At 49.8% G+C, this 14,412-nt stretch overlaps 5 protein-coding genes across 5 annotated transcripts; 3 read left to right on the top strand and 2 right to left on the bottom strand.

Moving 5' to 3' along the window:
- Positions 1–457: 457 nt before the first annotated feature.
- Positions 458–2,580, top strand: CI109_102126 (uncharacterized protein; the record flags this gene model as incomplete). The annotated part of the gene is made up of 10 exons (XM_032004872.2): positions 458–506; positions 640–730; positions 799–889; positions 950–1,012; positions 1,082–1,151; positions 1,239–1,481; positions 1,545–1,659; positions 1,720–1,745; positions 1,813–2,115; positions 2,174–2,580. The coding sequence occupies 10 exons, from the start codon at positions 458–460 to the stop codon at positions 2,578–2,580; spliced, it is 1,458 nt and encodes a 485-aa protein (XP_031860987.2).
- Positions 2,581–3,289: 709 nt separating this feature from the next.
- Positions 3,290–6,653, top strand: CI109_102125 (uncharacterized protein; the record flags this gene model as incomplete). Its single annotated transcript, XM_032004873.1, has 11 exons — positions 3,290–3,400; positions 3,467–3,740; positions 3,803–4,129; positions 4,193–4,554; positions 4,618–4,917; positions 4,977–5,032; positions 5,086–5,151; positions 5,210–5,314; positions 5,374–5,640; positions 5,705–5,817; positions 5,881–6,653. The coding sequence occupies 11 exons, from the start codon at positions 3,290–3,292 to the stop codon at positions 6,651–6,653; spliced, it is 2,754 nt and encodes a 917-aa protein (XP_031860988.1).
- Positions 6,654–7,331: 678 nt separating this feature from the next.
- Positions 7,332–9,896, bottom strand: CI109_102124 (uncharacterized protein; the record flags this gene model as incomplete). The annotated part of the gene is made up of 8 exons (XM_032004874.1): positions 7,332–7,342; positions 7,414–7,478; positions 7,544–7,767; positions 7,833–8,170; positions 8,221–8,466; positions 8,526–8,892; positions 8,959–9,207; positions 9,579–9,896. The coding sequence occupies 8 exons, from the start codon at positions 9,894–9,896 to the stop codon at positions 7,332–7,334; spliced, it is 1,818 nt and encodes a 605-aa protein (XP_031860989.1).
- A 429-nt stretch (positions 9,897–10,325) lies between these two features.
- Positions 10,326–13,010, bottom strand: CI109_102123 (uncharacterized protein; the record flags this gene model as incomplete). The annotated part of the gene is made up of 6 exons (XM_032004875.1): positions 10,326–10,604; positions 10,667–11,017; positions 11,078–12,478; positions 12,534–12,732; positions 12,807–12,910; positions 13,005–13,010. The coding sequence occupies 6 exons, from the start codon at positions 13,008–13,010 to the stop codon at positions 10,326–10,328; spliced, it is 2,340 nt and encodes a 779-aa protein (XP_031860990.1).
- Positions 13,011–13,278: 268 nt separating this feature from the next.
- Positions 13,279–14,257, top strand: CI109_102122 (uncharacterized protein; the record flags this gene model as incomplete). The annotated part of the gene is made up of 5 exons (XM_065967088.1): positions 13,279–13,321; positions 13,654–13,754; positions 13,813–13,864; positions 14,014–14,103; positions 14,163–14,257. The coding sequence occupies 5 exons, from the start codon at positions 13,279–13,281 to the stop codon at positions 14,255–14,257; spliced, it is 381 nt and encodes a 126-aa protein (XP_065823160.1).
- Positions 14,258–14,412: the final 155 nt, after the last annotated feature.

Genomic DNA, 14,412 nt, shown 5'->3' with positions numbered 1-14,412 from the left:
CAACTGAAGAGGCAGGTGTTGTAACCTCCCTTCCTCCCACAACGCAAACTGCCGCCGAAACCTCCTTTACCATACCTAGTAGTTAGTACCGTACCAGCACCTTATCTCCTCTTAGTTACTATAACGGGACCATTCCTATTCCCAGCATAGACTTTCGCTCAAAGCGCCGATTTGACAAACGGTCGTGCGATAACGACCTCTACTTGCTGGCCCTGCTTGGCTTGGAACTACACAGGCCCAGAAGCGTGAGTAGATCCGTTATCATACATCACCTGATAGGGAGAGGACCATACATACATACAACTTACATATAATAACCCTTGATCTTCTCCTTCAACAACATCTTTCGACTCTTCTCCATCATATCGACAGCACGTCACTTCGACCGTATCTTTCTTTCTTTGATCAACGTCCCACTTCGAGAATCACAGGTGTATAACAACAACGACTAGTCATTATGACTATTCTTGCTAAACTCGCACAGACCGAGTTCATGGGATTAAGATGTGAGTCGCGTGTCTGATATTCACCATCTTGCTGGCCGCAATGAGTTATTGAGGGAAGCTGATTCGTTCTGCTCCGCTTCCCACCACTCTGTCCAAATACCGACCATCACACTGCAACACATGCGCCCCTCAGATAACTCTCCATGGGCCCAGGTCGTCATTGTCGGTTTCGTTTGTTTCTGCTCGGTCGGAATGTTCAGTGCCGTCAGCGGTCTCGGAGCGGGGTAAGTTTACATCTATCCCCTCTTCCAAAACGATATCTTGTATGCTGACATTTCCGCTCACCTTCTAGTGGTACACAAGATACAGCGCTTTCTGATACAGCCAACGGTGTTCTGTACGGTTGTTTCGCAATCATGGGTTTCTTTTCTGGTTCCGTCAACGTGAGTCCGCATCCTTCTAGCGTATTCAAAGCTTGAGCTAGGGCTTATCAGTGAGTACAGAACGTCCTCGGGCCTCGATTAACTCTTTCTATCGGTACCATGGGCTATTCCCTCTACGTCGGGGTAAGTCTTGTTCTGGCCGAGCTATAGCCTACAGCTTGCTCTTCCGCTAACCTCATGGCCCTGGTGCAGTCACTATGGGCGTACCAAGTACACCAAACGAGATGGTTCTTTATTTTGGCAGGTGCCATCTTGGGTTGCAGTAAGTATCTTGTTCATTCCTTGTCTCGCTCAGTTCCCGAGTGTGTCACTTTCCGCAGTAGGGATACTGATGATGCCGTCCTTGTAGCCGCTGCTTTGCTGTGGAGTGCTCAAGGTAGTATCCTGCTCTCTTATCCTCTCGAGAAGGACAAAGGACGATCATTCTCGGTCTTCTGGTCCATCTTCCAAATGGGAACTGTCATTGGCGCCGCCATCGCTCTCGGTATTCAAGCCCACTCCACCTTGCCATCCGTTTCAACTGGTGTCTACTTGGCTTTTATGATCATCCAACTCACCGCGATTGCTACCTCCTGGCTCATCTTGCCTCCAAGTGAGTGTCATAGGCATTGTGGTGTCAGGCCTTCCTGTTGATCTTGTTGTGCCTATGTTGCAGACCTTGTTGTGCGTGGCGACGGAACCGTTGTCGAGATTCAAGCAGCCCTCGGACCCAGAGAGGAGATTAAACACTTCTTCAAATTGTTCAAGGACGTGAGGATGCTCTTACTTTTGTAAGTGGGCATCGCATCGTTCCATTCACCAGAAAGGGCTAACTTTCCTGACTCGTACAGCCCCATGTTCTTCGCTTCGAATTACTGTGAGCCCGACTCCACTCTCTTGCTAGCTACAAAGACATCTCAACTGACCAATCACTCTTCTACCAGTCTATGCATACCAAGGAGCCATCACAGCATTCCTCTTCAATGGTCGAACACGAGCTCTTGTGTCTCTCCTTACCGGTTTCGGTTCCATCGTCGGCGCTATCTTTATCGGTAACGTTCTCGACAAACTACCCTTCTCTCGAAAAAAGCGTTCCCTTATCGGTGTCGCAGTCGTGGTCTTACTCAACATCGGTATTTGGGTCGGAGGACTTGTCTTCCAAGTGAAATTCACTCGAGCGAGCGACAAACCAGTTTGGGATTACTCTGATAAAGCCGCTGTTGGTCCTATCATCCTGTTGATGGCTTGTGAGTTACAAAGTCTAGATCTCTCTCGGTTAGGTTACGATGCTGACTTATACTGCAGACTATATCGGAGATGCCGCTTTCCAAGGTCTTGCATACTACACGATGGGTAACCTCACCAACGACCCTTTCCGATTAGCACGAATGGTCGGTTTCTACAAGGGTATCCAGTCGGCCGGTGCAGCGGTCTCATTCGGCATGGACGCCGTCGCTACTCCTTTCCTCACCGAACATCTGGTCAGTTGGCTCATTCTTTTGGTCTCTCTACCTCTTTGCGCCTACGTCCTCTGGAAAGCTCCTGAATCCAATTACGACGTGGAGGGCGTCACGCACGTCGAGGATGTATCGGAAGATCAACTCAACGGAGCAGCTTTGCCAAAGGGTCACCATGCTCACCACTTGGCGGCTACTTCCTCTCATGGGGATGAGAAGAAGGACGTGGATGGTCAACTTGTGCGTGAAGCTTAAGGTATCAGGCAAATTTCGTAGCAACGCTCGTGTAATTCAAGGAAGGACAGTAGGTGGTATGTGTGAGAGAATGATTTCTTAGTGTAACGTTCATACTTCGACATCATCACAAAGGCAATAGGCTTGTTTATTCGAGGTTGTTTTGATCCGAGCTTGTATAGAGAGGCATGCACAATGTTATGACAACTGCCACGGATCTATGCGTGAGATTTGATATCGGCAGCAGGCTGTAGTAGTCATACTGTGGGGTTGACGTTAAGCATGTTGTCGATCGATCGCAGGGTTATTAGGCATGCACACAATTACCAAAAAGGGTTAAACCGTGGGGATTATATAAATGATTCGTGGTATGTGTGTGGTCCCGAATTTGCCCGTCGGCCTTGTCTCTATCGCGCCGTTTGGGCTCGAGCTGACGAAAGCGGAGCGAGTTAGTAACAATAGCTGCTATCAAAGAACTTCTCTTTCCATAACACAACTCTTCTACACGCTCTTTGACTAGGGTATAGCTATTGAACGTGTCTGCGCTGGTACAGGGAAATCAGCTGGAGAGCTACCCAAAAAATAACTGCATAGCAATTCTTACTAGAGTTACATTGACCACCTCACTACTCGAATCTTTGGTTCACGTTCCTTTCAGTCCCTTGGTGTTTATTTCTCTTATTCGTTTCTTAACTCTACTCGTCCCCGCCGCTACCGGCTACTAGTCAAGATGGATCCCAATCAGCCATACGATGGTATACTCGAGGATGAGACACTTGCTCCCCTTAAGCGTAATCATGCTTGTTTGCAATGCAAAAAACGAAAGGTGAAATGTGATGCGGTGAGTATTATCTTCCCCGGCAGTAAACTATTCTCAAGGATCGATATTAATATATACTTGCCACAGATCCGACCAACTTGTTCACCATGTCTTCGATCTCATGCACATGCGATACGTTCAGCGAACAGGAACCAGACTCCCGCTCCACCGCTTTGTTGTACTTATGCGGAAGGGGATTCGCCGGAACCTACTCCGCCTAGAGAAAGAGAAGAGGCGAGAAGACAATCTTCAACAGGAGGAGGAGGAGGAGGAGGAGCGGGTGTGAAGCGAGTCGCACAAGAACAAGGAAAGAGACCGAGGACTACGGATGATGAGAAAGAAATGTTGAAAGCGAGAATTGGTGAGTTCTCCTCTGCTACGCAGATAGACACGTGCTCAGACAGTGGACATTCCTTACCGTAGCCGAACTTGAATCAAGACTAGCTGGATTGACTCCGCCTAGCGATACCGCAAGCTTGAGTGGCTCGAGCAATATCCCTTCCATCAGTCGAGAATCAGGACAAAGCAATGACCACTGGGCATCAAACTTCGATACATCGGCAAGAACCAACAACCCCGCCCAACCTACCTATTTGGGCGGTGGAGCAACATTGGATGACAAAGGGAGTTCCAGTTGGACCAACAATGTCAGTGCAGATGCGTCTGCACTACCTGACGATCTTGGAGAAGATTGGGTCAACAACCTGTTCCTCGTACCCAACAACTGGCCAAAGGGACTTCCATCACCTTGTAAGCTGCCCCTTGCTTCTCTGTCCTCTCAAACCAAGAAAGCTGACTATTATTATTTAACAGTCCTATTGGAGCATCTCATCGAGACTTTCTTCACTTGCGTCCCTCTGACTCCGCGTATGTTACATCGTGCATCACTATTGGCACGAATCAAACTCCCACCGACAAGTCCCGATTTCCCTTATCCCGGTCTTCTGCACGCCATTTGCGCTTCGGCTTCAGCACATACCGCATGGGTGAACAATCTCGCTCCGCATCTGCTCGAGGTGGCCGTTCAACAGCATATTTTGGCTGGTCTGGATATGACGAGCATCGAAGACTTTGGTCTGGCTCAAGCTGCTGCTGCTGCCAGGTCAGTTGATCTGGTCGCTTCCATTTGCATGATGGGTGGTGGTTCCTTGATCTTCCAACTTGCACAGACTGCCGTAAGTCCTTCACTCAAATCTGTATCAGCGAACAGGTGCTGATCCTAGGTGCTCCTACTACAGATCCTACTGAGTGACGTCTATTTCCACAAGGGATTCCCGTTGAAAGGCTGGATGTTTGGCAGTCAGCCTGCCCGACTGATCAACTTGCTGGACATCTGGAACCGACAACCGAAAAAGTCCCACAAAGAACCTATCATGCCACCACCTGTCAGCTCGCAAGAACGAGAAGAAAGACTGGTCACGGTCTGGATGGCATATCTCAATGACGCTGGTTATGCTGCGAACAGTACCTATGCGCCATCGATGAATTTCTCCGAGATCAGGTGCGCTTTGCCGACAAGTATGGACGAATGGAAGAAGGTGGGTTGTTTGTCTTTTCGACAGAGCTTGTGTGGGACTGACAGCGGCGAGTGCTACAGACATACGTGATGCAAGGCAATCCTCAGACGCCTGATTCGGAAGATCTGTTCTCCTCGTAAGCTACCCAATCAGACCAAGTGGCAATACACTCGCTAATCCGTGCTGCAGACACCCTGTTCCCGACTCTTTCGTTCTGGTAGTGAAAGCTTCGATCCTCCTTGGAAGTGTTGCAAAGTGAGCTCAATCATCGCACGGATACTCAATGGTCGACTACTGATATCGAACTGTACAGGTGGATTCGAGATTGGGGACAGACAGAGCCAGAATCAGAAGCTGGCAAGCTGGGCATGCAGAGCGAATCATTCAAGCAGATAGTGCGAGATATTGAGACCTTCAAGTACGTTTGCTCTCGGCGAGACTATCTGTCGATATACATACTGACAACGGTCTGATTAGGTCAAGCTTACCCGCCGCCCTCAAGAATGTTTTCCGAATGATGGACGCGACCAAGAACGGTAATGGGAGTTTCGATGAGAATCTGCTCGCCATCCACATCATACCGAATATCTGCATGTGTTTGCTTCACGAACCGTTTTTGGAGTGGAATCCGCAAGACCCGGCTCTCAACGCTGTACAGAAGGCTTACGAAGGTATCATCGGGACTTTGCACTTGATCCCGAGTAATCTCGACGTTACGGTTGTTTTCACGCCCATGATGACCTTGTGAGTTGTCGCTGATATTATGTGAGAATGTGTGATACATGCTGACCTCGCCGTGGCCTTATAGCTCGTTGTATACAATCGGACGAGTCGTAGCAGACTTTGTGTCTCATGCGCTGTCTAGACAAGAGTATAGTGTCGCGATGAGACATCGTGCAGATCTTCAGACGATTCAGAACCGTGAGTAGGACAGTCGTAGGGTGTGCAGACTAAGACTGACATCATTTCGAAATTCGAACATAGTGCTGGATCGTATTGGTCAACGTTACGCTTTAGGCAATGCCATGTCGCATTTCCTGGAAAACTATGTCCGACTGAACGGTGAACGGAAAATGGAGATCGCACAATGTTCAAGTACGGCACCCCGGCAACTTACATGGAACGGTGCGGTCGAGCGCGATATTCGCGAATCGGCGACGAACAATGCCAGTAATAGTTTTAGCAATGGTAACAGCGGAATGGGCATTGGAACGTATGCCGTGTGTGAGCCTATGAAAGCGACGCAGATGCAGTCACAAACGCCGTCAAGTGGTTCACTTAGCGGTTCGAACTCTGGAATTAGTCCAGCGGTTTGTACGCCAATCTCCGTACCGAACGATACGGGAAGTACCAAATCGAACCAATTGACGCCATCGGAAAACGGATCGATCCCGATCCAAATCCCAATGTCACAACAAGTCCAACAAAATCAATCGCAGCAGGGATCTTCCGATAGCTGGGACCCATTACGATGGTGGCCTCTTGACGACAATGCCACCATTGCCAATGATCCACAGCGGATTCAAGATCAACATCGATCAGCATTCAATAACAATATGTCACTAGGATCTGCTGATCTTGGCGCATCGAGAGGAATAAGCGTCGCTTTGGGTTCTTTGCAACAAACGTCGACGGACCCCTCATCGAATTTTATGAATATGGATATGGAGAAGAACAATGCAGAGATGTTTGTAGGCTTTGAAGGGATGAATTGGAAACCGTACGGAACGGATCCGTTATCCGGTGGAGGAGAATGAGCGGTTATGTATAGATGGGTGTTAGTGCTACTCGTACGAGTACTGTAGTATATGAAGCTGTAACGATTTGGAGGGAGTAGGTACGTTTAGATTATTCTGGAGTGATGTTCGAAGTGAGCGTTTAGGGTTATTTCTTCTCTTTCGAATTCACTGATGGGATGGCGTGTCGATAGTTGTAATATATCTTATCATGTACAGGACTGGCAGGATCAGAATGTCATACATACTTCTCATCAAACACCGAGACTGAGCTGGAAGACGATCTGTCTACTTTGCAAAATAACGTGGTTGCTCGGTCTCTTATCAAGCCTGTGCTCCGAGTTGTAACACAAACACAGATCCTCTACACTCAGTCACTACATCATTTCGTCACTCTGTTCATTTTAAGGGTATATCTAGCAACTCTGATTCTCAATCTTGTACAGTTTATGTATAAATGACCACGACGACGACGGTGGCGGGCTTTAAAAGAATATTGGGATGGGATGTAAATGGAATGAATTTGGATTTGAATTGGATTCTAAATTGTAATCTTTCAGAGGAAGAACAGGGAACACCGACCGACCGACTACTACTTTGACACATTTGCTTCTTCTTCTTCTTCTCGCTCGCTGTTCGTGATTACAATGCGAGACAATCACGACTATGACACTTCTCTGCTTGAAAGTGTCTTATCGCTTATGATAAGACTGGTTGGGGAGGTGAAGGATCAGCGTTTCATTCCGTCTCTCAACTGTTCAGCTAAACCCCCGCAACTCACCCATAGGCTCTGCGCCTCGCAACTCGTCACCTGTCGTCCTCTCATAAGCCTTGGTAGCGAAATATCTACAGCCATCAAAGCATTAGCATTGAACAAAACTTCCAACTTGCATCTATATGAGTCAACTCACCTGACATCGGCATCTTGGTCATCTTGCAACTTCTTAACGGCGGGTATGATCCTCCTCTGAATGATCTCCTGACCTTCTGGCGATCCGGCCAATACCGCTGCGAGGGTCTCGAGACATTTCGCAACGTTGAATCGGATGTTGGGGATGGGGTCGTTGGCGAGGTTGAGGGCAGAGTCGAGGACGTGGTCTTTGATGATGGCAAGGTTGAGAGCGGGGGCCATTGTCTGAGAGGGCGAACAGTCCATGATCAATAAGACGTAACGTGAGATAAGACAATGCTTGCGCTCACGGTAATAGCAAAGATGGTTGTCATTCTGTACAGGTAGTTTTGGTGATCACCCATCTCCAAGACCTTGGGGATGATCGTTGTCCTCGCCCAATCAACACCAAACACATCTGTCAACTTTTTCAAGTTGATCGTAGCCGCTTCTCGGATCGAGAACACAGTGTCGCCCAACCATGACATGCAGAGCTGACCGAGCTTGTCGTCGAAGAATTGGACACCGAGTTGTTGAGCAAGGAGAGGGATGTATTCGATGATGGCTTGTCGGACTCGCCATTGTTTGTCTTCGGCAAGTTCCATGATGGCGGGAAGGAGAGCTTGCGAAAGTCGCTCAATACCAATGACTATAACAAAGTCAGCTCCTTGATCGTTTGCTTTTAGCTAAATCACTCACCATCGTTGACCTGGTCAAGCTTGCCGATCAGGTTCAATCTCACATCGCTGAAGTCGTCCTTGAGAAGTTGCAAGAATAGAGGCAAGAGGTGCTCGACCGTAGCATCGGTACCAAGAAGAGGTGCAAGACCTGAGATCTGCATGGCCAATGACGCTCGGACGTGCTGACTGGAATCGGTTGACAAGTCTCGAACGCATGGCAAGATTCGGGCGAGGATGACCTCTTTGTCGACGAGCTTAGCGAAGCCTAGAAATCGACTGGCGTCAGATTCGCTTCTCAATCGTTCAACACAATATCCGACTCACCTGGAACCTGACCCGCAGCAGCAGTCCTGACCTCCGCCTCGTTGTCCTTCAACAACCCAACGAAAGCGCTGACCAACTCCTCCCTGATAACAGTCTCTCCAACACCCTCTGCCAATCCGACAAACTCGTTTGCGACCATATACCTAACTCTCCACGACTTATCGGTCACGCTCGCCCGCATAGGTTCGAGGAGATGCTCTCTGACTTCATCGGGAGTCAAAGCGGTAGCGAGGGCGATGAGGTCAGGAATGGTGAGAAGTCGAACCGAGTCTTGGTCGTCTGAAGCTAGTTTTCGGTAAAGGGGGATGAAGTCGGAGATGAGCAAAGGGTGTTGATTAGGCAAGTCTGCGGCGGCTTTGGCGAATGGCTGGAAATGAGAACGTCAGTTGGGCTACTTCCTCGGCAGAGTTGTTGAATGGGGATTGTCACTCACTCCCAAAGCCTTGGCTGCGGCTCTTCGAACCATGGGAGTATCGTCCGTTGTCAAACCGGAGAACATCTTCCTCATCTCCTCTTGAACAGGAGTAGTCGCGATAGGGTAAGCAGCAGCGAACAATGCACAAGCTGATGTTCGACTGGTGAACCAGTCGCCGGAGGAGAGACGTCGGAGAAGGGGGAGGAAGTGCTCTTCGATAGCTTGAGGAGAGAGTACGGCGCTGATCTTGGAGATGCTTTCCGCGGCCTATAGGGGTGGGTGGAAGGAGTCAACAATGGGTCCCTAAGGCAATCGACACTATATTGGGCCCCCGACTAGCTAGGACACGACCTCGCCCTTTTCTCCGCCTAATTTATTGTTTCCCATCGCGTGAGATCAAGTCAAGCTGACGCGACCAATAAATCGAGCGAGATGCGCACGACGACCGCTTGGACCCTCGCACTGTTCTGGAACAGACGAAAGATCTTGTATAATCTCACAGCCCGGTTCCCATATGTCACAGTCGCTATATCTCCTTCGACCTGCCGGTGACAAGATCCTACTCTCTCTCTCTTCGGCCCAGTCGTTGAACCCTAGCCTCGAACCAAAACACAAACACGACCCAAACCCTCACTCACCTTGTCCCTGACCAAAGTCTCTTCCACCGCCGCCAAGTTCTCCAACGGTCCCAGAACCATCCAAGCCCACTCTTTCCCACCTACATACTCCTTGAACCCTCCCAACTCCTCCGCGAGAACTAAGAGCACCTCATCCTCATCATCCAGCTGATCTTGTAAGAAAGGGATGAGCTCGTCTCTCGTTCGTGCGGGTCCCAGAGCGAGAGCGATGGTGGATAAGCGTCTAATGGAAGAGAGTCGGAGAACTACGTCTTCAGATTTCAACTCGTCCATCAGGAGATGGATAGGGTATAACGAAGAAGATGGTGGAGATGACATCGTGAGTGTGTGATCACCGGGGTAACGAAGGAATGAGTTTCGATTGAATCTGTGTTTGGTATCGTCCGATCTACGCTTGTCGTTGAATGGCTTCGTGTAGTACTTCGGTTTGTTCTAGAGTTATGAGAATATAGTCGATACAAGAAAGGAGCGTATTCAGTGTCACCAGCAACAGTGATGACACTGATTGACTCCTTGCTCGCGGTACAACCAACGGTACAACCCACTCACACCACACAAGAGACGCGACACGGCGATATAATCGGCATTTACTCTCAACTGAAGCATGTGGCACTTGAATTGCTTGGTTACGATACAGAACTGCTCATCATGCATAACGTACTGAAACGAACTGAACCAACAATCAATTGCTGCTGCTACTACTACTTCTAAATCTCTCTTTTGTCACACGTCTTATCCATTCTATATCTAGTCAACATCCATCTCCTCGACCTTGGGTCCGTCAGTGTCCTCCTCCTTAGCAGGCTCCTGTTGAGGAGTTTGCTGACCGCTGGCGGGTGTCTCGGTAGGGGTGACCTTGGGCCTGGGCTTGGGCTTGTTCATGATGGCGGCACAAGTGTAGACAACGTCTTCTCGTCGCTTGTTGATCTCAGCAGAGGTGATGACGGGGTTGACGTTCTTGGGCTTCTCGGCTTGTCGGGCAAGGTAGTCGTCGAGCCATTGTTGGATAGTAGCACACTTCTCGATCTGTAATTGTACCGTCAGCATGCAACTTCGGATACACAGGATTGAGATGTTATTCTACTCACGACCTTGGTCCTGTCGGCCTCCTCGATGTGGCTGAATTTCTCGTCACCACCCTGGGCTTGGCTGAGGTACAAGTTCAATGACTCTCTCAACGCAGCGGCGGCCTTGGGTCGGTCCTCGCTCTCCTTCCATCGGAGCACAATAGCATCGCCAGTAGTCTTGAGGGCATCGAGCTTGGAGACGTAAGCGGACTTGGTAGCGTCCTCACCCTCCTCGGAGTAAAGCCAGTCCTCAGCCTCTTGGAGACCAGTGAGGAGAGAAGACTTCTCGGAAGCCTGAACGTAGGCGGCGTATCGGTCCTCGAGCTTGCTTCGCATCTCGTAGACGTACTCCTCGAGGGCGTTCTTTCGGTCCTGTAAACGTGTAGCATGTCAGCAAAACCCCAATCACAGATCTTTATCAATTCGACGTACCTCAGTCTCCATGACCAACTTGTCCTCAGAGTGCATCTGGCCCTCCTTCTCGGTCCAACCGTCAACAACGTTCTTGACCAAACCAGTGTATTGGCCAACGGTAGCGAGGTCACCCTTCCTTTGGATCTTCTTCACCATCTTCTTCTCCTCCTTCTTGTCCTCACCCTCACCGGTGGTGACGATCTCCTCCTTCTCGACCTCCTCAACAACGTAAGCACCCTCGAAGTTGACGATGCCGTGGAGATTGAGACGGGCCTTGACCTTGACACAGGCCAAGTCACCGTTGGTGGGCTTCTCAACGCCCTTGACGGTGTACTTGCCGAGCCATGGGTTGGTACCCTTGGGGAGAGTAGCGGGGTCGGCGTACTGAGCCTCGAGCTCGAAGGGACCCTGTCGGTAGAAAGTAAGGATCTTGGTTGAGGGGATGGGGTTGGCCTCGGGGAAGACAACAAGCTCGGTGTCCTCGTCGGGGTTTCCGGCCTCCTTCTCCCATGAGACCTTGATGGGGTAAGGGGTGACATCGTGAACGGCGAACTCTCGGACTCGGAAGACGGGGGAGAGAGAAGCACAAGCGAAGGTGGCACCTCGGGCGACAGCCTCATCCTGGTTGAGAGTGAAACCAAGGGTCTTTCCGGGGAAGAAAGCCTGGATTCGCTCCTTGATGGCGGGAACACGGGTGCTTCCACCAACAAGCTCGATAGCATCAACCTGGTCGACGGTGAGACCAGCCTTGGCAAGAGCGGACTCGAGAGGGGCAACGACTCGCTTCAAGAGGTGGTCGGTGAGTTGCTCGAATTGCTCTCGCTTCAAGGAAGAGGTGGCGTCAATGTCGTTCATGAGGGACTCGACGTTGAGGGGGGCTTCAGCGTTGGCGGACAAAACCTTCTTCAATCGCTCACAACCGGTGGTGAGACGGAAAACGGCCTTGGGGGAAGACAAAACATCGACCTTGTACTTGGTCTTGAACTCCTCAGCGAAGTGTTGAACCAAAGCCCAGTCGAAGTCTCGTCCACCAAAGTGCCTGTCGTAGGCGGTCGACTTGACGGTGAGTTGACCCTTGGAGAAGGCAGCGACGGAAACGGAGTAGTTGGAGTGACCGACGTCAATGAAGACGACATGTCTGGGAGTCTCGGCGTTCTCGGGCAAATCAGCCTTGGTGATACCGTAACCGAGAGCAACGGCGGTGGTGTCGTTGATCAATCGGAGGGGGTTGAGACCGGCGATGGTGGCAGCGTCAAGCATAGCACGTCTTTGGACGTCGGTGTACCATCCGGGAACGGCAATGACGACATCGGAAACGGCCTGCTTAAGCTCAACAGCGGCGTTGTCTCTAAGCTTGCCGAGGTAGGCAGCGACGAGCTGAGTGTAGGAGAAGGTAGCGGGCTCGCCAAGGTATTGGACCTGCATGAAGAACCCATTAGCGCTAGCTTCATGAGGGAAAGACTGCTAGACTCACCTTGACACCAATGCTTCCATCGACATCCACCAACTCGGCGTTCAAGAACTTCTTCTCATACTCTGATACCTCGGGGTCGTTCAACGATCGTCCGATCAACCTCTTCAATGATCCAACAGTGTTCTTGAAGTTTGAGGTCTCGGCGGTCTTTGCTGATTCTCCGATGTATCGTTGACGAGGAGTGAAGGAGACGAGGGAGCTAAAGGAGGGAAAGGACAGGTTTAGCTGTAGCTCCTCGTGATGCTAGCAATGAAGGACGTGAACTTGACTTACGGAGTGGCACGGTTAGAGACTTCGTTGACGATGATGTCAATACCACGGTGTCGAGCCACACCGATTTTAGAGGAAAGGTTTCCGAGATCAATACCGACGACACTCTGCGACCCAATGACTAGTCAGCACACGCACACACACACACGTACACGTCGAGCAGCGACAAAGGGAGGACGACGAGGGGATCATGCCACTCACAGCCATTTTGTCTATGTGCTTTTAGTTGATGTAGATGTGTTAAAAAGTTGATACAATAGAATCAATCTATAGAAGAGGAGGAAATGTAAGGTTGATCTAGGGTCGTGATAACTGCTGAATGCTGGTGTTCAACTTTTGTCACAAGCTCGACTGTGTGATGCTCGCTCGCTCGCTCGCTTGCTGTCAACGATGACACCAGAACGGTCTCGAAGCTTTTTTTCCATTTCAACCAGTTACGTGGCATGACACAAGAGGGATAAAATAGAATAAATTGATGCATGAGATATTCAACCCGATATTTGGTTCCGTTGCCACCTGTGCGTCTGTTCGCTCGGTTGTTGTGTCTGCCTCCACTTGCCTTGTTCTTGGCTGTCTTTGATGATGATGATGATAATACCGCACTCGGCGCAGCAACCAAGAGCGAGCGAAGGAAGATACAACAGAGCTGTGTTGACAATAACAACCATTGATATCTAGCCTACATTGCTGTATTTCTCTTCATCCAATTCTCCAAGTCTACCACAAGGTTAAGGACAATTGTGCAAGTAATACTAAACCGATAGTAAGTCGAAATGAAACGCATGGTCTGCATTTCATGTCTCGAACGCGAGAACGCAGTGTGTAGAGCTGACATGTCTCCCCATCGCAGTGTGTATCCCGCTAATCTGTAAGCTGACTAAGATGAACAAGCGAGAATCTCAGCTGATCATTGTGGTTGTTTGTATGCTTTCAGTCGGACTTCCCGAGAAGGTGAGCCCTCTCCCTTTACTTGATCTAATCACAGTTCACCAATCTGATGAGACGATAGTTCTCGCAAGATGCTCCTGAACAAGGTCGACTCTGTCCAAGATGTAACAATGGTGGGTGTCTATCATGACGAATCAAACTGGAAACGCGATGGGCATTCGCTGAGCGATATATGGTTTTTCATTCAGCTGCTGTTGGTGTGTCATTGTCCCTTCGCATTCAGTCATCCTCGATCAAGCTAATACGAGCGATGTATATGTAGTTGGCGGATCACAAAGAACGTGGTTCGAGTTCTTCTGGGTCCCCTTGATCCCATTCAGCAAAACCCACGTCTGGCTCTGCACGATATGTCGTACGTTTATAGACTGTGTAGTCTGGAACCTTAGCTAACGGCTTGCATCTATTCGACAGAATGGCAAATGAAAAAAGGAGACGGACCTGATCCCCAACCTCCTCATGCATACAGTCGACCACCTCCTCCGCACGGTGCCATACCTGGTAGATAAGGGGCAGCATCCTTAGGACTGGGAGTGGACTGCGGAGGACGATCTTGGGAATGTAGGATGTCGTGAGGTATGTTCGGGGTCACGGGGTGGAGGGCTGGAGGACGATGTATCGATTAGTAGTATCGAAGTGGGAGATGTATCTATATGCTGATGTC

This window comes from Kwoniella shandongensis, chromosome 4 (genome assembly GCF_008629635.2).
Source record: "Kwoniella shandongensis chromosome 4, complete sequence".
NCBI classification, from domain to species: Eukaryota; Fungi; Basidiomycota; class Tremellomycetes; order Tremellales; family Cryptococcaceae; genus Kwoniella; species Kwoniella shandongensis.
Note: the sequence above shows the minus strand (reverse complement) of the source record. Positions and strands in the feature narration are given on the sequence as shown.